The sequence below is a fragment of the Cebus imitator genome, unplaced genomic scaffold, assembly GCF_001604975.1.
Source record: "Cebus imitator isolate Cc_AM_T3 unplaced genomic scaffold, Cebus_imitator-1.0 Scaffold187, whole genome shotgun sequence".
In the NCBI taxonomy this organism is placed as follows: Eukaryota; Metazoa; Chordata; class Mammalia; order Primates; family Cebidae; genus Cebus; species Cebus imitator.
Genome location: NW_016107502.1, coordinates 2,715,629 through 2,742,426, shown reverse-complemented (window position 1 = coordinate 2,742,426; position 26,798 = coordinate 2,715,629). Strand labels below are relative to the sequence as shown.

Genomic DNA, 26,798 nt, shown 5'->3' with positions numbered 1-26,798 from the left:
GCAGGACTGGAGGAGGTGCAGGCAGGACTGGAGGAGGTGCAGGCAGGACTGGAGGAGGTGCAGGACTGGAGGAGGTGCAGGACTGGAGGACCCACATGGTGTTGTCAGAGGAAGCCTTCACCACCAGCACCCTGCCCCAAGGCAAGCCCCCACGGAACCAGGGACTCCTGCCTCCTGGTCATTACACTGCCACAATTTTGGGAAAAGAATGCATTTTCTCTGAGCTTAGTTTTTACTTCCACGATTAGGGGAGGTGTCATTATTATATCTTTTCCTCATAAAGTGAGTGTGATGATACAGTAAGAGGAAAAAATAACATTCCTTGGAAGTATGTGAGCTACAAAAAATGCACAGGACAATTATCCAAGCGTACTTCAGGGCTTCCGTGCTGCCTCCGTCATCCATCTCTTCTCCACTTCACTCCAGCTGCTCCTCTTCAAGTCCCTGGAATTCCCTTTCTCTCCCACCCCACTGCCTGCTCACCACCCACTTCCTCCTGAACGCTTCCCCCAGACTAAGCAGGAGAAGCACTGGCTGGCTGTCCCCACCATTAACACAAGTGGATTTACTCATCAGGGGTGACCACACCCTTTTCAGTCCTTTAGGCAGTCTTGGCTGTTTTTTATCAGTGACCTCAGGCAAGACCTCTGTCTCTTCTAACTGGAGCCAACCTCACCACCTTGCAGGACTGCCGGTACCTTAGGTCACTCTACAGAGGGAGATGAAGAAGGAGCACGATCAGAAATGTTGAGAGAAAAGAGCAGACACGGAAGGATGGAGAGGCCCAAATCTCAATGAAAAAATAGGTGGAGCTTGTTTTCAGAGTCTCCCTGCACCAACCCTTCCGAAATCTCCTTCCTGAGCCTGCCCGAAGCCCCTCCTCAGCTTCTTTCTATCCCCCCCCACCCTCCTCCACTGTCCATCTACCCTCAGGGTCATCCAACACCCATTTCCTCATTTAACCACTGACTTCCTTGCTAATCAGCTAATTTACACCAAAGTACAAACAGCCCATGCTGATGTCCTGAGGTGATACTGACAAAAAGCATATTGAAAATGTTAAAAGGCTCTGCAGATAGCAGGAACCCACATGCTGATGGGGCAGAAGTCGTAGCCTGAAGGCGTCATCTCTAACGGGGTGAGGGGAGCGGGGCTGAGAGGCAGGAGTTCTGGCTGGGACCTCTAAATCATGCTATACCCCCAGACAGTCTGGCAGGAAGCTTCCAAGGTCACTGCGTAGGTAGAGAGCTAGAAAGGCCCTTCTGCACAGGGGACATGGGCAGGCGCAGAATGTGGAGGGCTAGTGAGAGTGAGAGAAGCTTGGGCGTGTAGCCGACTGGAAACACCAAAGTCAAGGAGACCAGGAGACACAGTCAGGAGCAAGACGGGGCCCGATTGTGCAGAGAAAGGGCAGGAGGTGAGTTCACTAGGCATGGCGTTGGGGCAAGGTGAGTCAGCAGAGACCTAGGCAGCTTCCAGAGCCTCCAAGAGAGACCAGCAGCAGCAGGAGGAGGTGTCCTGAGGAAGCTGGACTTCCAGGCGGTTGGGCTTTTCCTCCGAGTTTCCCTCTTGGCATCGTTACTGCCTCTTTCCCAAGTCCTGGCTGCTGAAGTATGAAGGGCCCTGAAATGAGGGGCCAGCTCCAACTCCAACCTCCCAAAGCCACGGCTTCCAGCAAAACCAGACAGGCCCAGGGCTGCTCTGCGGGGAGACAGAGCATCCGCACTCCCAGGCTAGCACCAGGGTCTAGGCAGCCATGGTCATGCTGAAGGCACGCCCCGGTAGGAGCCTCAGAGAGCCCTGAGTGCTTTCAGATTGGAAGGCCCTCCCCCTGGACCCCTCCTCGAGTGCCCTGGGTACTTCACTCCAGATAGCATCAATATTTACACCCAGGTCTCGCCCCGCTTCCTGCATGAATTAGACCCAGGACAAGAGCCAAAATTTGAGACTCAGGCACAGCACCTCCCTTAGCCTCTGCATACAGCCACGGTAACAGGACTGCTTTCCAGTTTCCTCCCTAAACACACACACACACACACACACACACACACACACACACACACACACACACAAAAATCCATTTGCAAATGTGCCTCTTGGGTTCTGCTTGCCTTATAACCTTGGCTCAGAATCAGCCCTCTCTCTGCAGTGCTCATGCTCCCCTTTGCTGATGAAGCCACCACCATCGTTTGCATCCTCACCTTGTCCCCTCTGATACAAGCAGGCTGGCTCCCTGTTGCTAATCTTGCTTCTCTCCCATCCTGGGCTCACACCGCAACTACCATTACCATTTTGAAATAATCTGACCAAGTTATTCCCATTCTGGGACTTCCCACTCTTGTTAGGATGAAGACCAAATTGTCTAACCTAACATACAGGATCTTTCATGATCGAGTCCACACCTACCTGTCTGGACCACTTCATCTCCAAGCACTCATCCCCTGCTGGCCTTCCCCTGTACCCTCATTGCACACACCATCAGGCCAGGCTCCAAGCACAGCAACTGAGTATTCTTTGGGAGGTTGGGGTGGAGATGATATATAAGCAATATTTCACATCTCTGTTCATTCATTGCAGACCCATTTAACTTGCCAGGCATTGTATAAAATATTGGGAATTAAAGCTAAACAGAATGTGGTTCCTTCCATCAAGCCCCAGGATTCACAAAGAAGGAAGACCTATAAAGAGAGAATGTAGACTAGTAAGGAAGGAAGACTGGTGTGAAAGCAACTAATGAAAAGAAGGTAGACTAGTGAGGAAGAAAGACTAACAAGGAGATAATTGAATAGGAGGAGAGTCAACGTGGAGGTATGAAGAAGGGCCCATGGAAGCAGAAGCCCTCAGCTCTGCCTAGAGCTGTCAGGGAGGTTCCCAGAGGACATGGCTTTTGCACGCATCTAGAGGAGTTAACTAGGCATCTACCAATGGGCAAGGGAGGAAAGGAGACTCCAGGGAGAAAGGCAGTGATTTGTATGATCCATTACAATGGACCTCGGGCTTGGCTGGTTGAGATCATGGCCCTCCTGAGAGCAAGGACCACCAGCCTCCTTACTCTCCTTTTCTGTCCAGAGTCCTCAAAGGGAGCCAGCTACCTGGTGGGATTTGAGGGGCACAGAAAGGGCCCTGTCTGATGTATGGTGCACACTTTTTAACATGACCTACAAGGCCCTTCAGCATCTTTCTTGTCAACCTTCCCAATGTCATCTCCTGCTAGTGACTCTTCACTTGTGCACACACAGCCGCACACACAGCCACACACACACAGAGACCTCCAGAGAGAATGAACTGCCTGCAGCTCCCAGAAGGTGACCGGCTTTTTTGTTTCTTTGGTCTTTGGAATTATTTGCCATTCTGCCTCTAAACCTCTCTCCCCGACCCTGCAATGACCCCAAATCTCACTTTGTTAACAAGGCTCACAATTTATAATAACGTTAAAGGATTTTAAGCAAGAGAACAACGTAATCAGGTTGCATGAGAAAGACGGCCCTGGCTGTAGTGAGGTTAAACTGAGTACCAGGAGAAGGATGGATAAATGGATGGGTGGGTGGGTGAATAAATGGATGGACAGATTCATTTTTTTTAATTATTTTTTATTTTTTGTGGCCCTGTGTCTAGAAAGGCTGGACAGATTCCTAACTGCTTTTCTGATACAGGTACCCTTTATAAAATTCACAAAATTTTATTTCATTGGTCACACTGCTACTCGAAACTTCCATTGTCTTGAGGCTTACAAACAACTTGGCATTCAAAGACTTCCACACACAGCTGGCTGTTACATGTCTCTGCTGCCAAATCCCTGTAAGAACATTCCTCTTTAGTCAACCCTGTCCCCAAACTGATGCCTGCTTTGTGCCTATGCAGTTACCTCTGTTTGGAATGTCCTCTCCACTCATCTAAGTCCTACCCAGCTAAAGTCCTACTCCTGTACCAAGCCTTCCCTAACCACTGAAGAAAGTCCTCCAGAAGTTCAGAAGATTTGCCTTTTATATCTTTGTGTTCCTAGCACAGAGCTCTGGATGCAATAAGAGCTCTGAAAGCTTTCTGAGGTGACGATGTAGGGAATTGAGGAGTCCTTTCTTATGAGTGAATTTTGAAACAGGATAGATCCCCCGTGCTGAACTGAACATAGAACTGCCCTACTAACAACAACAACGCTAATCGCTCACACCTTCTTACATGAGTCAGACACTTTTAAACACTTTACGTGTACCAATTTACGCAATCTTCATGATAACCCTGTGAGATAGGTATCATTGTTGTCACCATTTTACCGATGAGGAAACTGAAGCACAGAGAGGCCAGGTGAGTTGTCCAAGATCACCAGCACACTCACAGCCCACACTTTTCACCACTAAGCAATGCTGTGCAAAAGGAAGACAAACGGCCAACATTACTTGGTAAATCCCTTCCTGAATGGACATTCTTAACATCCCTTGCCCTTTAAAAAGACCTTTTTTACAAATAGCATTTGTAGTCACCGCTCAGACCCAAGACCTTAACAGTTAAGACCAAGAAAATAAGAATAAGAGAGAATTACCTTATTGAGAATGCAACTGAATAAGAAATGCATTTCAGGAAGTACTTCCCTCAATGACGAAATCTACAAACTGTATGAGTTGCCTAAATGAAACCTACTCGTTGGCAGCCCATCCTACAATGTGGTTTGGAGTGTGGCTGATGAGATTAAGGTACAAATGCCCCTCCTTGTATGTCATGAGGAAGCAGCCAGTCTACAGCACAAAATTGGTCAAAACTGGTCTGTTCGCTCATTAATCATCACCTGTTTAGCAGCAGATTCGCTCTGTCTGCTCTTCCATTGACATCCTGGGTTTACTCAGTGGGTTTCATCCACGTCCTTCATCCCTCTCCACCATTTTTTTTTCTGTACAAATATCTTTATTTTCACACTTAAAAAGAGTCACATACTCATTCCAACAGCTTTACCAGGCTTGGCCAACCCAATAAGTTACACACTCACTCAGGTACGTGGAAGGTTATTGCACAGCTCCTTAACTGATCGAGTCAGGGCAAAGTGGTCCCTTTCACCACAGCCAGAATCTGGATTTGTCTCCTGTGAGGACACCCTGCCTGGCACAGGCTGAGGGGGCGGCTGCAGTCAAACCTTGCCCTCCAGATTACAAACCAGTGTAAGTAGCACAATTCTTGTGGCTACTTTCACTTCAGAGTGTCATGTTTATTGATGTGGAGCTTTCTGAATAGGGAGGTTAAGGCACACCTGCTTAGTAAAACAAATATTTCTTGTAGCGTCCTAAACTGAGGGCAGCGGTGAACAGTAAGATAAATGTCACTGGCATGTTCCTGACAGGTTGTACAGCAGCCCTGGGCTCAAGGATTTCTCCCCCTGCACGATTCCTAAGACTGTTTGCTAAAGGTGGTGCTATTTGCTAAAGTCCCATCTCTTCCTCCTGGTATACCCAGGATTGATGATGTCAAGATTGATGATGTCTTTCTTATTCTCATCTCTCCAAAGAAGGAACAGGTTTCTCCTACCCAAAATGGACTGGGACTGAGGTTAAAGCCTAAAGCAGCTCTTCCAATCATGTCTCCCACTCTCAGCCTGCTGAGGCCTTAGGAACTGGGTGAGATGCGGGGGGTTATAGAAGGTTGCAGCAGACGTGAGGGATAGGAACAATCCTGAGAATTTTATAAAATATCCCAAATATATTTATTTATAATCTGTAGAAAAGCACTCAGAAAATGCCTCTGTTATAGCTTTTTTAACTGATATGAGTAAATTCATATTGTACAGACAGTGAGCTTAATGGGCTGGCTGCACACTGCCTGAGACAGTGGCACCTACCTTGTTCATCACTGTATCCCAAGCCCTGATCATACGGCCTAGCACATAATCATCTTTCAATTATTACTATTTCAAAGGAATTTCAATAGTGAATATCCACCACAATGCTAATACCATGTAAAAGTCGAGAGAATTGTTTGTGAATGCACTGAAGACACCCCTAGGGACATTATTACTGGGTCAGACTTCAAGGGTGACTGGAGATACCATAATAACCAGTGGGGGGGAAACTTGAGGGATACATTTTTTATTTTCTCATAATTTCTCTTCCCTCAAGCTACTGTGGCCTAGCCAAACACAGATTGCTCTTACTTAAAACCAGGATATGTCTTCATTTGAGCATCTGTGAATTTATGGTCACCATATCCCAAAGGACAAAACTGGGAGAAAAGAAGTTCTGGAGAAGGGGCACAGAAACATGCAAGTCCTATTCTGTGGGTAGAAAGAGCCTGCTATGGGAAGCCAGACTTAAAATATTAGGATTCTGCAACTGGAAAAAGACAAATGGGGACACAGAGTAGTTCTCAACCTTGGATATTCATTGGAATCCTCCAAAAAGGTTAAAATATTGATGTCTGGGTTTCACCTCCAGGGATTTGGACTTAATTTGTCTGGGGTGATTCTATGGTATAACCAGGATTGAGACCACTGGACTAGAGAATCACTAACAGAATCAAAACAGTGAGCACAGATCTAGTCACAGGTCTCGAAATATTAGAAGAAAGAAGCACCACCATTTGGGTGGATTTATAGTTCCCTAATGACTAATGATGTTGAACATTGTTTTATGTGTTTATTTTAGCCATTTGAATATCTTCTTTGGAGAAATGTCTGTTCAGAGCCTTTGCTTATTTTAAAATTAGGTTCATCCCTTTATTGTTGAATTCTAAGAGTTATTTCTATATTCCAGATAGAAGGCCTTTATCTGATATATGACTTACAAATATTTTCTCCCATTCTGTAGGTTGTCTGTTCAATTTTCTTGACGGTGTCAAGAAAAGCACCTGCAACCAAAAATGCTGTTTTGGAGCATTTTTAATTTTTATGAAGTCCATTTTGTCTATTCTTTCTTTGATGTGTTATGGTTTGACTACTTGTGTCTCTTCCAAAATTCATGTTGAAACTTAACTCCGATGCAGCAGAATTAAGAAGCGGGTCCCTCCGGGAAGTGATTAAGTCGTGAAGGCTCTGCCTTCACAAATGGATTAGTACCATTATAAAAGGGCTCGAAGCAACTAGCTAGACCCTCTTTTTGCCCTTCTCCTCCCATGTAAAGACACAAAAACAAAGTGCCATCTTGGAAGCTGGGAGCAGCTATCACCAGACACTGAATGCTGACACTTGATCCTGGACTTCCCAACCCAGAGAACTGCAAGAAATAAATTTCTGCGCTTCGTAAGTAAGCCAGCCTCTGGCATTTTGTTAGGAGTGAGCAAACTGAGACAGAAGGCTTGTTTTCTGGTGTAACATTAAGAAAACATCACCTAAACCAAGGTTGTGAGGATTTACTCCTATGTTGCCTTCTAGTTTTATAGATTTAGCTATTATATTTACAGATACAATTCACCTTGAGTTAATTTTTATGTATGAGTGAGTAAAGGGTCCAACTTCATTCTTTGTACGTGACTCTCTAGTTGAATTCAACATAATCAAAGCTCCAGAATTTTTATAGAATTATTTATTTTTTGTTTGTTTTTTGTTTTTTCTGAGATGGAGTCTCACTCTGTTGCTCAGGCTGGAGTGCAGTGGCACAATCTCAACTCATTGCAACCTCTGCTGCCCAGGTTCAAGCAATTCTCCTGCCTCAGCCTCCCGAGTAGCTGGGATTACAGGCGCCCGCCACCACATGTGGCTGATTTTTTTGTATTTTTAATAGAGACGGGGTTTCATCAGCTTGGCCAGGCTGGTCTTGAACTCCTGACCTCATCTTGATCCACCCTCCTCGGCCTCCCAAAGTGCTGGGATTACAGGTGTGAGCCACGACATCCGGCCTAGGATTTTATTTTCATAGAATATTTACTTGGATGCAACATAATCAAAGCTCCAGAATTCTCTACCACACAGTGATGGACATTTAGGTGTTTCCATATCTTGACTACTGTGAATAATGTTTCAATGAAGATGGCAGAGCAGATATCTTTACCAGGTGGTGATTTTACTTCCTTCAGTATACACCCAAAAGAGAAACCGCTGGGTCATATGGTCATTCCACGTTTTTATTTCTTTAGCAACTTCAAACTGTTTTCCACACTGACTGCATTCGCACCAACAGTGTATGAAGCCTCCTTTTTCCCTACATTTTTTCAAAGACTTATCTCTTTTTTATAATAGCTATCCTAACAGGTATGAGATGCTATCTCATTGTAATTTTAATTTGCATCTCCCTAATGACTGGTGATGTCAAGCACCTTTTCATACACCTGTTGGCCATGTTTATGTCTTCTTTGGATCGTCTGCCTATGTTTTTATTGGGTTATCTGTATTTTGGCTATTGGGTTGCGTGAGTTCCTTATATATTGTGAATATTAACTTCTTATCTGATATATGGTTCACAGGTATTTTCTTCCACCTCATTGGCTGTCTTTTCATTTTGGCTTGGTGGTGGTGGTGGTGGTCTCTTTTTCATGGGTCACTTATTTCTATTTCTTTGTATGTCTAGCAAGTTGTATGGTATACTGTACATTGTGAATGATACAACATTATCTTCCTATCAAGAGGGTTAGAAATTTTTGTTTTACTTTCTAGCAGGGAGCTCAATTACTGGCTGATGACTCTCAGCTTATGCAGGTGTTTGCTGTTATTGTTAGGGTATGTTGTGGAAAATCCAAGGTATTTCTCAAGATGCTGTAATCTGGTAGGGTTCAATCTCTAAACTCTCTCTTCCCTATTGATTCTTTCAAGGTTGTTCTTAGTGTTCTTCAGGGACCATCCGGAGTAAATTTTTCTCTACCGTGTGGTTCTTACTCCTAAAACGAAGCCCCTGGGGGCCTCAGCTACATGCCTGGGGTGTTAGAACACATGTGTTAGGACACTGTCATGAGGCCTTGCCACTCTGGTTGGGATGGACTCTCAACATGTCCCAGGACCGTTCAACCTCTAGCATTTCTGTTCTGATCTCAGTGCTGTAGCAGCTTCTCTCTGGCAAACTCCATGTGCTTCACCCTGTGCATGTGAAGCCTCACTCTTAGCCAGGGACTCATGAAGGGTCCCCAAAGAGAACTCTGGGCACCTCCTTTCACATACGTTCCTCCTCTCTTGTGTTCTTCCCCATAATTTCCAGCCATTTAAGCTGCTCCAAATTTTTATCTCTATCTCCTCAGTTCAGTGGGATCCTTTCCTCCACCTGGACTCCAGATCCCTGGACCCCAGTAAACAGCCTGCACTGAGAGGGCTAGATTTCTGTTCTCTCAGGGATTGTACTTCCGTGCTGGTTGTTGTTCAGTGCCTGAAAATAATTGACTTACATATTTTCTCCAGTTTTATAATGTATGACAGAATGTCTATCATACCAGGACCAGTTATTCCATTATTTCTGGAAGCAGAGGTTCATGACAGTCAGGTTTTTAATCAAAAGGTATTTTGTTAGCAAGTAGTTTCAAATTTAGATTATTGGCAAGGGCCAAAAATAACAGGACTTTCTGATGTCAATTCAAAAGTGATCCACACACTTTTTTTTAGAAAAGTAATGGTTTTATTTTATTTTATTTATTCATTTATTTTTGAAACAGAGTCTCACTCTGTTGCCCAGGCTAGAGTACAGTGGTGCGATCTCAGCTCACTGCAACCTCCACCTCCTGGGTTCAAGTGATTCTCCTGCCTCCCAAGTAGCTGGGATTACAGCTACATGCCTGGCTAATTTTTGTATTTTTAGTAGTGATGGGGTTTCACCATGTTGGCCATGGTTGGCCAGGCTGGTCTCAAACTCTTGACCTCAGATAATCTGCCACCCTCTTTGGCCTCCCAAAGTGCTATGTTTATAGGCGTGAGCCACCACCTGGCCTATTTTTTTTTTAATTAAGATAAGCTAAGATCCCAACCTTATTTCTTGTCCTGAGGTAGGCCACAGGAGCACCTGTAACGAAAGCCAAGACTTTTCTTTAAAAATAACTTTGTTTCCTCAAGAATACTTGATTCAACATAATCAAAAGCTCCAGAATTCTAAACCACAAAGCACAGAAGAGATGACTTTGCCTAGAGATGTCTCTCTGGTCCTCTTTTCAACATTTCAATTTGAGCACCTACTCAATGAAACACCCATTCATTGAGCACCTACCATGTGTCAGGCTGCAGTATGGATCAAAGATGAATTATATCCATCCCTGCTTTTGAGTTTCTCTCCCCACCTGTGGTATGCAGAAGTGTGAGGGGGGTTAAATCCGTCAGGTTGGTGGAAAATTGGGAGAGGCTCTGTCGAGCAAGGCTTTGAAGTATGGGATTTCACATGAACAGTCTCTCAGTGGACTGAGTTAATCTCTTATAAGTAGTTTATTATTATCCACACTGATGGTGAAGGGTACCACATGAGTTGGAGTAATGCCCAGCTAGCTGATATAGCACATAGACTAAAAAATAAATGAGAACAAGAAATAACAACAGTGCATTTCTTGCTAAAGTAATAGTTCTAAGTGGGTAAACAATTTGGTGGGATGGCTCTTTTGCACATTGCTTTTTAGAAACTCAGTGTGATGGAGGCTCTGCCAACTTTAACTATGACTTCCAAGGTGGCCCTGCAAGCTGCCCTGCCTGTTTTCTGAAAGGTAGAAAGAGCATGGAGGAACAGGCCTGGAAGGCTTCCAGGGACCAGGCCAGAGTAGCACATGTCACTGTTCAGATTCCTCTGGATAAAATTCAGTGTCAAAACCAATTGCAAGGGAGGCTAGGAAATAAGATCAAGATGTGTGTTCAGGAAGAAGAGGAGAACATGGATTTTGGTAAGCAGGTATTAGTCTATCACAGGGCCCTACCAAAAATGAAAAGCTTGGTGTGTCATATTCACACCTTATATTGTGTTAAAGTTATAGATTTCCACAGCTGTTTCCCCAAGTGGGCTCTGAGATCTCACTTCAGCACCCAGGACAAGGCAGGGATGTGGTAAATGCTTATTAAATGGTTTTTAAATGGATGGATGGATGGATGGTGAGCTGTGTGACGGTAGTTGGCCAAGAGATTCTGTTGCTCCTTGAGGTTCCTCCTGGAATGCCACAGATTGATGTTGTCAATTTAGAGAAAGACGCTTGCCTTCCCATTTGATATGGAAGGTGGGCCTGCCTCCAGTACACCTATAAATTGGATCAAATCATTTAGGCACAAGTTAACTAAATTTAGCAGCATTTAGCATTTGAATTTAGTTAGATTCTGTAGAGCCCATTCCTGCCCCACTGATTCTTTTTTTTTTTTTTTTTTTTTTTTTTTGAGATGGAGTCTCACTCTGTCACCCAGGCTGGAGTGCAGTGGCGTGATCTCAGCCTACCACAACCTCCATCTCCCGGGTTCAAGCGATTCTGCTGCCTCAGCCTCCTGGGTAGCTGTGATCACAGGCATATGCCACTATGCCTAGCTAATTTTTGTGAGTTTTTAGTAGAGACAGGGTTTCACCATGTTGGTCAAGCTGTTCTCAAACTCCTAACCTCATGATCCGCCCGCCTCGGCCTCCCAAAGTGCTGGGATTAAAGGCATAAGCCACCACGGATAGCTGCCCCTCTGATTCTTAAACTGGCATACGATCAATTCTGTAACATATGTTTTAGAAGTTGAAGAGCCACACAGAAGCCGTGCAAGTGGACAGTCCTCCCCATCACTGAGGCACACACTTCTATAACCAGGGAGCCTAAGCATGCTGGCGGGTTTGCAAGCAGAAGAGCTTTTCCTTCTCCAGTGACAGGCCTGTTTTGCTCCTGGGTTCATGCAAAGCCACAATAACATACAACTTCACATCCATGAGGATGGCAATAATCAAAAAGATGAATCATAACAACTGCTGGTGAGTTTGTGGAGAAATCAGAACCCTCCTAAATTGCTGATGGGAATGTAAAACGGTACAGCCACTTTGGAAAATAGTCTGATAGTCAAAGTTAAACTCATGACCCAGCAATTCCTCTCCTAGGTATATGCCCAAGAAAAATAAAAAGCATGTACACACAAAAACCTGTACTTGAAAGTTCACAGCAATATCATTTATAGTAATCAAAAATAGGACACACAGCCACTTTGGAAAATAGTCTGATAGTCAAAGTTAAACTTATGACCCAGCAACTCCTCTCCTAGGTATACGCCCAAGAAAAATAAAAAGCATGTACACACAAAAACCTGTACTTGAAAGTTCACAGCAGTATCATTTATAGTAATCAAAAATGGGACACACAAAGGCCCATGAACTGGCAACTGGATAAACAAGATGTGGTCTGTCCACCCAAGGAAATATCCTTTCAGCTATAAAAAGGAATGAAGTCCTGATATATGTGACAATACACCTTAACCTTGAAAGCACTATAAGTGAAAGAACACAGACACAAAATGCCACATATTGTATGGTTCCACTTACATAAAATGTGTAGAACAGGCAAATCCATAGAGAGAGAAAGTGGATTTACAGTCGCCAAGTGCTAGGGGGAGGGAGGAAAAGTGAGTGACTGCCATTGAGTGTGAGGTTTCTCTTTAGGATAATGCAAATGCTTTAAACTAGATTGCGGCAATGGTTGCACAATTCTGTGAATACACCAAAAGACACCAAACTGTACACCTTTAAAGGTGGTACAGGTGGTATTTGAATTGTGTTTCAATAAAGCTGTTTTTCAATGGAACTCCTAGAATTAAAAATTACAATCAGAGAAAGAAAAATCTATCGGGTGGAATCAACAGCAAACTGGAGAAGGCAGAGAAAGGATCAGCGAAGTTAAAGATGGATCCACTAAAAGTAATCAAATCTAGAGAGCAGGGGACTAAGGACTGGAAAAGTTTAACAGCACCTCAGGAACTAGTGCGGCAATACCAAACAGTCTAACCTTCATGTGACTGGAGCTCCACAAAAAAGAGAAGAAAAACAGATCAAAAAATCATTGAAGAAGGAAAAAATATAAAAAATAAAAATAAAAAAGTTGAATAAATAGTGGCTGAAGTCGTCTCAAAATTTGATAAAATACAACAACTTGTAATAACAGATTTAAGAAGTCCAGCTAACCCAAGTTAAAAAAAAAACACACACCTAGATACATCAGAGTCAAACTACTAACAATCAAAACTGAATATCAAATCTTGAACACTACCATATTAAAAAGAGATTATACATGGTGAAACCCCGTCTCTACTAAAAATACAAAAAAAATTAGCTGGGCATGGTGGCGCGTGCCTGTAATCCCAGCTACTCAGGAGGCTGAGTCAGGAGAATTGGCTGAACCCAGGAGGCGGAGGTTGCGGTGAGCAGAGATCGCGCCATTGCACTCCAGCCTGGGTAACAAGAGCGAAACTCCATCTCAAAAAAAAAAAGAGAGAGATTATACATTAATAAGATAATGAAGAATATTTAAATATGAATTTAGGCTAGCTTCTCACCAAAACAATGGATGACCAAAAGAAGGCTGAGGGGGAGGGTGGGAAAAAAGCTGTAAAACCATTCATCTATATCCAATGAAGTATCTGTCAAAAATAAGGATGAAATAAAGACATTTTTCATAAAAACACAAGCTGTGAGAATGTCACCAGCAGAACTGCACCTCAAACAATGCTACAGGATGTTCTCCAGCTGAAGGAAAAGGATAACAAATGGAAATGCGATTAAGAATTCTTCCTGAGACCTCTTCCTGATGGAAGTGTCGTGCATTCCTTTCTTACACAGGGAAGGAAAAGGAGACTCAGAGTCACTGCTCCAAATGAACTATTAGCCATTGAGTGTTCCCTATGACTAAGTCGCTACTTTTAGAATTACAGGTTTAACCTATTAATTAGTTATGATGTAAATTCCATGGTTTTCAAATAGCATTTTTTAAAGCCTAATAGGGTAGAATGGACCAGAAAAGAATAAAACAAAAATACCCCTCTTTTAAAATGAAAAATAATATAATAAACGCCCATGTGATAATTAATACTCATTTTAAAGGCCTACTGAGGAAAATACAGCTCATTATGTTGGGCAATATTTTACATCAATATCACCATGAACTCGTGATATTTAGTGTAGATGAACCAGTCTCCTCTTATTAGACAATGAGAGCCATGTTACTCATCGTCTTCCTTTTCCCTTTGAATGCCAAGAACATATGGCCTGAGCCACAAGACCCACACGACCTGGCTGGCTCTTATGTCTCTCCCTGTTGATCCCTCTGCTGCAGCCACTTGGCTTCCCCACACTATTCCTCCTCAGCCCAAGCATCCCCTTGCCATGGGTTCTTTTGCCTTTACTTCCTTTGCCAGATAATTCTCCAGATATCTGCCTGGCTCGTTCCTTCATTTAATGCAATTTCTGTTCAAATGCATCTCCTCAGAGAGGGCTTCCCTAACCACTTGGTTACGAACAGTGATGGAGAATAGACATTTCTCAATAGAAGATACATAAACAGACAACAAATGAGAAAACGCTCAGCATCACTAATCATCAGGGAAATGCAAATGAAAACGACAGTGGGATACCACCTTACTCCTGCAAGAATGGCTGTAACTAAAAAGTCAAAACTTATCATAGATGCCGGCATGAATGTGGTGAAAAGGGAACACTTTTACGCTGCTGGTGAGAATGTAAACTAGTACAACCACTGTGGAAAACATCATGGAGATTCTTTAAAGAACTACAAGTAGGGCCAGGTGCGGTGGCTCACGCCTGTAATCCCAGCACTTTGGGAGGCCAAGGCGGGTGGATCACGAGGTCAAGAGATCGAGACCATCCTGGTCAACACGGTGAAACCCCGTCTCTACTAAAACTACAAAAAATTAGCTGGGCATGGTGGTGTGTGCCTGTAATCCCAGCTACTCAGGAGGCTGAGGCAGGAGAATTGCCTGAACCCAGGAGGCGGAGGTTGCGGTGAGCCGAGATCACGCCATTGCACTCCAGCCTGGGTAACAAGAGCGAAACTCCGTCTCCAAAAAAAAAAAAAAGAACTACAAGTAGAACTACCATTAGATCCAGCAATCCCACTACTGCAATATCTACCCAAAGAAAATGAAGTCATTATATAAAAAAGACACATGCATATGCATGTTTACAGCAGCACAATACGCAGTTACAAAGATAAGGAGCCAACCTAAGTGCCCATTAACCAATGCGTGGATAAAGAAAATGTGTGTGTGTGTGTGTGTGTGTGTGTGTGTGTGTGTGTGTGTGTGTGTAGTACAACTCAGCCATGAAAAGGAAAAAAGTAAGTCTTTTGCAACAAATGAATGGAGCTAGAGGCCATTATTCTAAGCGCAGTAACTCAGGAATGGGAAACTAAATATCATATGTTCTCACTTATAAGTGGGAGCTAAGCTATGAGGATGCAAAGGCATAAGAATGATACCATGGACCTTGGGGACCCTGGGGGTAAGGGTTGGAGGAGGGGTAAGGGATAAAAGACTGCATATTGGGTACAATGTACAGTGTTCGGGTGATGGGTACACTAAAATCTCAAAATTTACCACCAAAAAACTTACCCATGTAACCAAAAAAATCCTGTACCCTAAAAACTATTGAAATTTTTTACACAATTTTTAAACAAATACAGATGGATTCTATTGTGTAATAGAAGCAAGATCACCGTCCCTAGCAGTCAAATACCTGCTATCCATATGCTCTAGCAATGACATGCATAGGGTGGGATGGGCTTCTCTCAGCCCACAGAAAGGGTCCACAGGATGGGTAGCTTTCCAGGAAATTAGACCCTTGTTACAAAAAATTATAGACACACCCCACAGTAGGCCCAAATGCCTCTCACCCTGCAGCCTTGTCCCACAACGGAAGATGAAGAGATGGCACACCTACAAACTGGACTAGAACCTGAGGCGTCTATTTGGATCCCACCCTTACCCCTCACACGGCCTCCACAGTAAACCAGCAAAGTGGCTCTGGTTCCCACATAGAAGCAACTCAGAGAAGAAGCAGTTGCTGGAAAGCAACGAATCAGGTGCTTGGCTCCAGAAATGCTGGGTGTACAGCAAGACACACTGGGAGGAGCAGATGAGCCCTGGATGCCCGGCAGCTGAGCCCCGGTGACAGAGCTGGGCAGGGGCTCTGATGCCAGGTCCCAAGGACAAAGGCCAGGCAGGTGGAGAGCCAAGAGGACCACAGTCCTCTGGAAGCACCTTCGCCTTGTGTGAGATCCTCCCTCCACCTGCTACCTGCCTTTGGGCTGAGACCTGACCTTCCTCAATGGGATCTTCTGCCCCAAGTGAGGTTCCACCTGGTCCCGCTGGGGTGGGGCGGGGTGGAGGTTATTTCTCCACATCTGCTCACAAAGTATCAGGCCTGTGACTGACACCACCTCCCAGTCCACTCAGCTCATTGTTCATGCCAAAGGAGCGGCACCTCCCTCGTCATGCCTCTCTCAAGAATTACCAGAAACACAACACCAACACCCGACAAAGTCCCTGTCCCAGGCAAAGTCGGTCCTGCCCAAAAGCAGTAGAATAACGCGTCCTTCTCCATACTCCACCTCAGTTCGCTTTCCTTCTAAGAAAAGTTCCTGGGGAAGGTATAGCTGGGTTTCCCCACAGCCTGGGGTGTAAAGGACTGATCTGGGGACCCTTCCTGAATGCTGCTTAGGGTAAGATGCTGGAAGACATTTCTGAAACTGCCAGGCCACTCCAGGGGTGCCAAAGTCAAATTTGCTCTGTCCTCAGCGGACTGTTGCGGAGTTAAACCCACTCAGCCTGGCTGTTTGCTAACCCTCAGATGCTCTAGGCTAAGAGTCCCTAGAACTTGTAACAAGAATCGGCAACACTGGAAATCAATAACCAATCACTGAGAAGCGGCCGCCCCAAACCTCCATTGTCCTACCTTCCCTCTCCTTGATTTAAAAAAAAAAAAGTCTCGGAAATTACATAGTCGTCCCTCAGACACCCTACCCTGGGAAAACGGGGTCATCTTCCCGCACCGCCCCGCCCAGGCTCCCTTGGGGGTCACCAGTCCCCAAGGGTGGAGGTTCCGACGCCACCTCCTTCACTCCCTCCCTCCTTCCACCTGTCGGATACCAGGACCAGGGTCCAGCTGGGAAACTCACCGCGCGGCCCGGGAGTGGCCATGGTGCGGACGCAGACCCCGCCGGCCGGCGGCCGCGCGCTCCTGGGCAGGCTTATGCCGCCGCGGGGCTAATTCCACCGCGGCTCAGCTCCGGCCCGGCGCCCGCCCCTCGCCGGCTGCCGCCTCTCCTCCCCCATCCCTCCCGGCCGCCGGCGCCGCGCAGCCCGAGCCCCGCTCTCCCCACTGGGCTCTGGGCGCCCGGGCCCAGGGAGCCCGGGAGCGTCGAGAAAGGAGCGCGGTCCCGCGGCCGGGTTGAGTCCAGGACTCGCTCGGGTCCGCGGGGGCTTAGGGGTGAGACAGGAAACGCTACCTGCTCCCCCCAGGCCCGGGCGACGCCGCACAACCTGCTTCCAGTGTAAAAATTCAGCCGGATTATCTCATGAACTGTCTGACTGATTAGTTTCCAATCCCGCCAGCAAAGCCTCCTTCCCGCCGCCCCAAAGGGTCATCCACTGTCCAGGGGTTATCCCGGGGTAGGAGTGGAGGCGAGCCCCTTGACGCCGGATCCCCCATACCTGCCTTTAACTAGGTGGAGACCAGCTGTCCTTACCTTCCCCTAGGTTAAGCAGGACAAAAGGGAGAAGAGGCAGGGAGTAGGGGCACAAGGGACCCCAGAACAGAAGGAGGGGCTGCCAGAGGCAGGAGGAGGGGTCCGTTTTATAAGAGCTCCCCCATGAGACGCTGGGAGGGTTGAGGAGGGTTGAGGGCATAGATTAGGAAAGCTACATCCGTCCCCAGAGAGCAAGAGAAGTGCTACCTCCCCGGGATGGTGCAGGTACCTGGGCAGTGGGGTGGCAGAGAAAACTTCCAAAGGGCCATTCTGGATGATGGAATCTGCAACTCCTAGATGCCCAGAAGCAAAACTAGTTCATTAATACCATGGACCCTCAAAGTGAAGAAGTGCTATTTAAGGTCAGGTATGCCATTTGTGATCACTGACCTTCAGGCATGAAGATTTTCTCTCCTATATTGATAAGGTAGGCTGGTCATGATAGATTCCACTTTATAGAGAAGGAGCCTGGGGCAGCAAAGGGAAATAAGCGACACCACAGTTGAGGGCAGAGCCGAAGGTAAACCACAAGATGTGCTGTCCCAACCCAAGGCTTTATTCTGCCCACTAAAAGTACTACCAGCTCTGGCCTAATGCTTCTTCGGGACTTCCTCTCTGCCCGACACCCTTCTCAGTGCCTTCCCTATGGTAGTTATTTTAATCCTAACAGTACGTAGATGAGGCAATCACTGCAGCGTGCCCATTTTACAGATGAGAGGACTGCAGTGTTAAATGTCAAGTAACTTGCCTCTAAGAGGATCCCAGGATTCCAAAGCAAGCCACCTGCCCCGGAGTCCGTGGCATAGCACTCTGCTGTTCTGCTCCTTTCTGTCCCTAACAACACCTTTCTCCCTACTTCCAGGGACCGTTCTCATGTCCTTTCAATCCCGAAACGATTAAAAAATGTTCTCACCGTTGCTCCTTCATTCATTCCCTTCCTTCTTTCCCTCCAGCAGTCTCTTAGTCCCTGTGTACTACTTCCTTGAGACTCCCCTTAAAACATCTACTTTGGGGCACTTTGTCTTGCCTGGTCTGAGGGTGAGTAACAAAACAGGGTGCCTGAAACCAGATGCAGATTGCACCTTTGGAATACCTGTAAATAAAGAAAGATTGCCAAGATGCTGCCCTGCGCACGCTACCTCCCCCAGGTTCTCTTTCTGCATCATTTTTACCCAGCTCCCTTCCATTGTTTTGGGGTTTTTTTTAATAATCAAAACGTGCAGTTTTCCAGTTCAGCTTTTTTCTCGATGGTAAAGTGTCATATCAGTAAACATGAGAAATTCAAGCTAGCAAGACACAGGCAGTTGGAAAATCAATGACCTATGCTGCAGAGGTAGCCTTCCTGCCAAATTTCTCTGGGGCTGATGCTTCCAATAACACCTTGTCCGCAGCTAGAGTGTTAGGCGATCAGGCAGAAGAGTGACAGTTAATTCCCTGTCCCTGGATCTGGTTTCCTACCAAGAGAGACCTTAGAGGCTACCCACAATTGGGAGTGGGGTGATGGAGAGACAGCAACCTTTGAATTATTGAGTAGTTATATAAAACTTCTATCCATTCTTCCTCCCCTCTGCCCACTAAACTCCCCACCAAACCTACTCAGCATAATCTATGCCATTTTCCTGTAATGTGGCTTCTCTTGAGGTTAAGCTCAGGCAGTAACAGAAACGGTGGAAACTCAGGGATGCAGCAGCCCCTGGTCCCCGTGTCGGCAAGGGAAGAATGTAAGCGACGGGAATCGTGTGGCTCTGATGGAGTGGCCTGGGAGCTCCTACCCAGGTTCTGCCACCCAGCGGTTATGACCTTTGGCAAGTCACCTGAGTTCTCTGAGCTGCTTTCATCCTTTGTAAAGGAGTGGAGGAGGGACAGTGGACTAGACGATGTCCAAGTCCCTTTCAGCTCCATCATCCAGTACTTTCAATGAGCTGAGTTTCTCCTGTGTCAGAAGTATTTGGAATGAAAATCAATTCTTCATCAAATTCCTGTAACCCAAGACATCCCCTTCCTTCTCATGGGCATTGTCCCCAGTAAGAGTCCCCACCATCTTGCCAGCATGAACATGAAAACTCTGCCGTAAATTTTAAGGAAGGACCATCTCTAACTGCAGGTGATAGTACCAGTTAGTGATGTGGGGACAGAGTGATGTTTGGTGTTATCTACACCACTTCCTTTTCCACTGAACGACGTCTGGAGTACGTAGGGCCTTGGCATCAAGGGTAAAGCCTGAAAGAAACCCAACTGGTCCAGCCTTCATGACCAAGGAAATCCCTAACGCTCTGCTGTCAACATTAGAGTCTCTTACTTCCCACTGTAAGCCTTGATTTCCCCACTGTTATTCTCACCACTTCTTACGTGATTATGGAGCAATTTACAGTTACCCAAGGACTTGCAGGCCTTATTTTAGGCTGAGGTTGTTTATCTTCACCCCTTATGAGTAAGATTAACATTCTTGTTTTCCAAATGAGGAAACGGAGTCTAAGAACTATTAATGGGCTTGTTTGAGGCCACACAGCTGGGCAAGGGCCATATGTGGAGCCCAGGTCTGCCTCCAAGTCTGGGGCTCATGCCCTCAGGCTTAGTTGGGGGACCACACTGCTGCACCTGCCAGCTCCCTGTTTCCAGGTCCCCCTCAGTCCTCAGCGCCTCTCCCTCCCACAGGGGCCACTATGGGTACCAGAAACTCTATGAACCACAGGCTCAGAGAAATCCTTGCACACCTGGCCAGACACCAGCTCCACACTGCCAGCCATGTGACAACAACAGCATCTATCTCAGCAGGATCCTGGCTCCAGGGCCCACACCTCTGCTATGCTCAGAAGCCCCTCCATTTAGAGATTAGAGAACCCAGTGGTCCCGGGAAAATCGCTTTTACTTTGGGCTGAGTTTTGGAAGAGGCCTACCCGACACTATGCCTTTCCCACCCCTGGAGGCAAAGGCATCCCTTTTTCTCAGAGGTTGGCAGTATCCCGCACTGACGCTGAGGCTTGCGATGGGGCCTGAGGGGCTTCCTCCCTCAGAACCACTCTCAGAACTCAGCCCCTGCCCACAGTTGCCATCTCAGCCCTAAGACACAGTGCACCAGCAGCCTTTCACAAGATGAGAGTTGAGCCTTTATTGTGGGCCCAGAAGGGCACAAGAGCAGAGCAGGCAGAGGACTGGCAGCGCTCTGGCCTGTCAGGCCAAGGCAGGCAGCAGCAGGCACCCATGCAGCTGCAGCAGCCTCACTTGCTGCACTTCCTGGGAGAACATTTGCACTGCATGGCGTTGAGAACCTCATGGTACACAACAGAGCCATTGGTGCAGCGCAGGGGCACCCGCATGGGCTCCGTCCGTGTCGGAGAGCAGCAGGAGCACTGGTCCTGCACATCCTCGATGTCAATGGAGTACATGGCTTTGCTGGCACATTTGCCCTGCAAGAAAGCAAAGGAAGATGGGGGATTCGCAATGGTGGGAAGTCCCAGCCTAGGCAGGGCTCTGGGGCAGCCTGCTTTCTCCCTGACCCCGCCAAGCAAGGCAGGTCTGATCTCACCCAGAAGCACTCAGGACAGCTGGGCAATTTGTAAAGGGAGGTCAGAGGGACATCTGACACGTCCTCCACTCTACAGCAATAATATCACACCCACATCCCTCCAGCTGCAATTTTTATGCACGTTAATGCATAAAATGTTTTATGCCTGATTATGCATGTTTTATGCAGGGAATTTTTATATATGTTTGATTGATCTTCAGGAAATGTAGCCTCCATCTTGCATAAATAACTCTCCATTCTCTTTAAAGGATTCGTTGAGTCTTTCTTCCGTTTTTGTTTTTCCTGTAGTCAGAAGTTCCCAGTTACTTCAATAAGACATTTACTTTAAAAAAGAAATGCTTCCAGTTTATTTCCCTTCTCCTCCCTATGAATTCTCCAGATCCTTCTAGAATGTAACTAAGGAGATGTATCCAAGCATGGGGAAGGCTCAGCCCTCCCCACCCAGGCCTTATTGAAGCAGAGCCCTTACCTGGCAGTAGTGGATGTCCACCTGTACTTCGGACTTACAGCTTCCCACCTTGACATACTGCAGGCGGGCAGTGATGTCTTTGCACTCGGGCACCTCACCTGTAATAGGACAGGTGAAAGGTCAAACTTGAGGACTGGCTGGGGTTCTACAGGACACTCTTCAGCCCCAGTGCCCTCACTGGACTGGAACTAGGTCACTTTCACAGTAACCAAATAACCAAAGCCAGCCACAGGGAGGGAATTCAGTTATCCTGGTTCACCTTGGCCGTTCCTGGCCCCATATATGCAGAGATACAGTTATTGCTGGACTTACTTAATAGTACAGTTTTAATTGCAGGAAGAGCCTAAATTCACTGTGCTATGGTGATGTAAAATGAGCAAGACTTGCCTTTATATCATTGCAGACTCTAAAAACCAAAATGGCTAAAGCGACCCTCTTGTGCCTGTAACTACATTCAGAAGCTAATGGGCAGTGAAGTAGCCAGTAACTACAATGACCATCTATTCTTCCCTCCCTTGGGGTAAGAGGAGAGGCAAAGTCGTGGTGATATAAGGGCACATCCTGCCTCTGTGGGGACCAAGAAGATCCCCAGGCACCTTGTGAAGGCCTCTCTTTGGTACTGCTGACTCTGGGTTGCTGACGTGGGTTTCCTTTGGCACAGGAGTTAGTGGCATTCAGATCGGAATCTCTACTTGGCCCACTGGGAATTCAAAAACGTAATGCTAGCTTACCATTCCAATCTGAACACTGGGAGTTTCCTGTCCTTAGATGACTCCAAATCTAAATCAACCCTAACTACATATTAATCTGCCTCCCAATTTCCAGATAATTTCATTGTAAAAGGGAAAGCCTGCCAATTACCTTAAAAGGATGAATAAGAAAAACATATTTAGGTCAACATACTATATTACATTGCTGTGGATTTAAATCCCTGAGGCTGGCTTATTGTCCTCATTAAGGATCTCAAAGTCTCCTGAAGACATTGACCAACAAAGGCCCTTTGTGGTGCTTTTGAAGGTAACAGTCCCTTAACCAAATTCCACATGCAGTGTGCCTAGAGAGAATTCTTCTCCTCTGATGGTTTCCTAACTTCACATTCTTAAACCATTCAAATGGGAATCACAGAAAGACATGCTTTCAGAGTGTTTCCTGGATCTGAGATTTGGTTACAGCAATGGCAGGGGCTGTCACAGTAAGCCATCAAGAAAAGAAGGAATGACTGAAGGCTGAGGGATTTCATGTTTTCACTCTTCCTTTCTCTGCCTGAAAATAAGCACGGACCTGTGAACCCAGGACAAAAATATAATAATAAACCCTAGCCTAAAAATAATTAGTCCAGGCAAGTAATTCTATATTCAGAAAATTCGGCATTAGCTCATGAACACACGCGTGTATGGGAAGAACACTGTCTCATGTGCAGACTTGTGTCTCGTCTCCAAAGCTGCTGCTGTGAGCAATGAGAACCAATCGGTATGACACAACTGCAAGGTCAAGAGGAGCTCAGAGTGAAGACGTGGGGGGAAACAAGCCAGCCCCCATAGCACCTGTGGGCTGTTGTCAGCCAGCTGGTGGCTTCCCTTTCTCTTTGGGACTGCTTTAGCACAGTCATGAATAGATACGTGTTGAGAGTCAACTCCGCCAAGATCATAGATCCGAGGTGCCTGTCTTCAAGAAGCTTTGGTTGGAGAGGGAGCACATTGTCCCAGGGCAGGACTACGTGCAATCAAAGACCCTATGAGGGGAAAGGCAGGTAAGAAGCTAGAGACAGGAGGGAGCTTGCAGGAGGAAAGAGAGTGCTCCATGGGCACCTGAAAGGGGTCTCAAGAGGACAGTCTGATGACATCCAGGAAGGGGAGGCTGCTCCCTGCAAGACTGAACATAATGACTGACCAGTGGTCAGAAATACGTTTTTGGAATACAGCTTACTCCAAAGAACAGTCACTGGGCTTGCTCCAATGGGCTTCAAGGAGCAAGCTGAGAAAAGCCAGTAGACTTGCTCTGATGGGTTTCAAAGGACAAGATAATAGTAATGTACTCACATCTGTCACAGCAGGTGCCTGGGGTTTTCATAATTTTACCCTAAGAAAACAGCAAAATCACAGGTTAGGCACAAACAGTACAGAGCAGACAACTTTCAGGTCGCTCCGGGCCAATTTTTAGCTGTGAACTCACAGCCTTGGGCTTCAGTGTCCAGATGTAAACTATGCTTTCCTACCATAAATGTGAGCAGCACGACCACCGTACCTGACCGGGCTGAAACAATTTTGATTACTCTGAATTCTCTTCCAATTGAGTCATCAGGATCATCATTCCCAGGGAGACTGGAAATCAGTTTGTTCCTATTTAAGAATCAAAAGTCAGCCTCCCTCAAGGAAACTACTTTTTTTGGGGGGGGGAAGGAGTTTCGCTCTTGTTACCCAGGCTGGAGTGCAATGGCACAATCTCGGCTCACCGCAACCTCCACCTCCTGGGTTCAGGCAATTCTCCTGCCTCAGCCTCCTGAGTAGCTGGGACTACAGGCACGCGCCACCATGCCCAGCTAATTTTTTGTAGTTTTAGTAGAGACGGGGTTTCACCGTGTTGACCAGGATGGTCTCGATCTCTTGACCTCGTGATCCACCCGCCTCGGCCTCCCAAAGTGCTGGGATTACAGGCTTGAGCCACCGCGCCCGGCCCGGAAACTACTTTTTTAACATCCTGTATTGTGGAGAATTTTATCTCTCCATAGGCTTTGATTTTATAAGCCCACTGATTCTTCAAGTAGGCCAGAGATCTGCCTTGGACACTGGGAAATTATGCCAGAGCTAGGATCCAGGCTGTTCAGAAGGATCGTGTTCTTAGAGATTGAGACAGTAAACAGGAAAGCAGGGTGAGTACTCACTCCTTCAGCCAGACACTCGTGTTCATCAAAGGGTGGGCAGCTGGTGACCCTCTTCTCCCAGATGTACTCGCCCATCTCATTGACCTTACAGGAGTGACTGTCACAGCCATCCTGGAGCGTCTCATCACGCTGGAAGGAAAGAGGAGTAAAGTCAGAGACAGTGTTTGGTTCACAAAGCCACTTAAACCATGAGCTTGACCCCACGGAGCTGAGGAAACAATCTGGAGAACCATGATACAAGGAGGAGACGGGGTATTACAAAGCCCCCACACCCAGAACACAGACCAGAAGTGGAGTCTCAGTTTTACACTTATGTCCATGAGCAGGGCTGCTTAACGTAGACAATATGTAGACTCTTCTGACCAGTTAAATGCTTAAAGGGTTGAGATACAGCAACAGCAAACTGGCTGGTCGGTAAGTGAACTAGAGATGAACCAAGGGCACTACCTCCCAGCCCCCCCAGCTAGTCCTGACTTCATAGCTCAGAGTTTGTTTCCCCCGACCGCCTGTCCAGTCTTACAGGCTCCCAAGGCTAGAGAAAATCTTAAAGATCAACCAACTCCAAATCACGTGGCCCTACACCAACTACACTCTTGTCAAGAGAAGCAGCAAAATAACTAAATAATTGAGAAAATTCTGTGCCTGCAGTAAGTCATCTGTCTTTTCTTTATAAAATCAGAAAGAAGTGGAAAAAGAAGCTGATGCTGAACCAAACTGAGTCCCTCTTTCTTGAAGAAAAATGTCCAAAAAAGGAAGCAAGATGGTGACATAAGAGGGAGCCCCGACGTTCAGCTCGCTCCTACCTTCAGGGTCATGATCTGCCCCCCTCTCAGCTGAATGGTGCACGCTGTGGGCAGACACTTCCCACAGCATTCCCTTGGGTTTTCTTCTTCCTTGTAGCCCTGTATCCAGAGGGGGAAAAAGCAGCCGCAGTTAACCTCCCTTCAACATCCCAATGATAAGTAGGCTTACTTTGCTGGCCTCTTACCTCTCCTATCCGGTAGTTTCACCTAGAATTCAGAAAGTCAACATCCAACCAGCTTTTGCCGGTTCTCAGTCCCCTACGTACCATTCCTTCCCTCACTCAAGTTGTGGCAGCCAGAACTATTAAATTAGCCCGTTTCCCTGAGCTTCAGACTTACAAATTCAATTGTTTCCTGGACAATTATTTTACCGTCATCTTGAGACTTGCATCCAAAAGGAAATTTGATTTTGGCCCTAACTCTCATCCTTCTCTGGTATTCCCTATGTTGGTAAATGGTGTTATCACCCAGTCTTTCAGACAAGAAATCGGAGAGTTATCCTTGACTTCGCCCTTTTTCTCATTCCCTGCTTAGCGCCAAATCTTGCCAAAAATGTATCTCAAACTCATCCATTGCTTGTCCTAACCTGTCTCCTCTTTCATCATCAAATCTATACAACCATTATCTACCAGAGATTCTGGTAATAGTCTTCTTTTGTACCTTCATTCTTGCTCCCCTGCTACAGGTCATCACACATCTGCCAGAATGACCATCTTGAAGCCTAGGTCTACTCCGGTCACTCGTCAGCTTAGAAACTTCAGATGAAGGTCCGGCTCTAGCTATGACACAGTGGCTTGTATTGGACTAACTCTCCTGCAGATGACGATTATAAACAATGAACTAAATATTTAAAGCAACTGTTCAAAAGCACCGGAAGAAGACCAAAATCAAAAATGAAGTATAGATTATTGGATCCTTGAAATGCAGAATCATAATGGACAAGATTCATGTTTAAATGGCTTTTCCCACAAGGACTGTCTGTCTGCCACTGGACAGCCAGAACTCAAGCAGAAAACCGTAGTTGTATTTGCCTGAGGACTCAGCAGGCAGAGCTTGGAACTGCTAGAATAGCTGGAAACTGAAGGGAAAAACATCAGAAAAGAGGAAGTCAGAAAGAAGAAGCCCCCAAATCTGCATATAAACTCTTCTGAACTCTTTGGTTGATCCCTTAATTAGACATCTATATTAGAGCTACAAGGAGCCCAGAGACAAAACAACAGCTAGAAAGTTCAGAGACCTGAGAAGACATTTCAGTTGCTACACACCACACAGGAGAGTTTGCAGTCTGAATTCTAACAAGTTGGAGGGGCTAGGTAAACACCTAGGTTTCCACTGGAATTTCATAAGGGCCACCCCTTCAGAGTAAAGACTGTGTCTCAGGACTAAAATATTCAGCCTAGGGCTAAGAAAAATGCTGAAATACATCCTCTTCAATGTAGTTTAAAAATCAAGACTTCTATAGTTCAAAATGAACCACCAATAATCTAACCACCTTCTAGAACCAAACATAACCTTTATTATAAAGAAACAGTGGAATTAAGAGTC

At 46.0% G+C, this 26,798-nt stretch overlaps 2 protein-coding genes across 4 annotated transcripts in view; both read right to left on the bottom strand.

Moving 5' to 3' along the window:
• ANO2 (anoctamin 2) overlaps nt 1-17,092 on the bottom strand; it is a 384,342-nt gene extending 367,250 nt beyond the window's left edge. For both annotated transcript variants that reach the window (XM_037744853.1, XM_037744854.1), the window contains exon 1: nt 17,005-17,092. In XM_037744853.1, the coding sequence (XP_037600781.1) occupies nt 17,005-17,026 (22 nt within the window). In that variant the 5' untranslated portion in view covers nt 17,027-17,092. The remainder of the gene's footprint in view (nt 1-17,004) is intronic.
• Nucleotides 17,093-20,663: 3,571 nt separating this feature from the next.
• The window catches only part of VWF (von Willebrand factor), a 173,693-nt gene continuing 167,558 nt past the window's right edge, over nt 20,664-26,798 (bottom strand). For both annotated transcript variants that reach the window (XM_017546163.1, XM_017546164.1), the window contains exons 48-52: nt 25,254-25,352; nt 24,451-24,579; nt 23,609-23,648; nt 21,570-21,667; nt 20,664-20,981 (exon numbers count right to left, since the gene is read on the bottom strand). In XM_017546163.1, the coding sequence (XP_017401652.1) occupies nt 20,793-20,981; nt 21,570-21,667; nt 23,609-23,648; nt 24,451-24,579; nt 25,254-25,352 (555 nt within the window). In that variant the 3' untranslated portion in view covers nt 20,664-20,792. The remainder of the gene's footprint in view (nt 20,982-21,569; nt 21,668-23,608; nt 23,649-24,450; nt 24,580-25,253; nt 25,353-26,798) is intronic.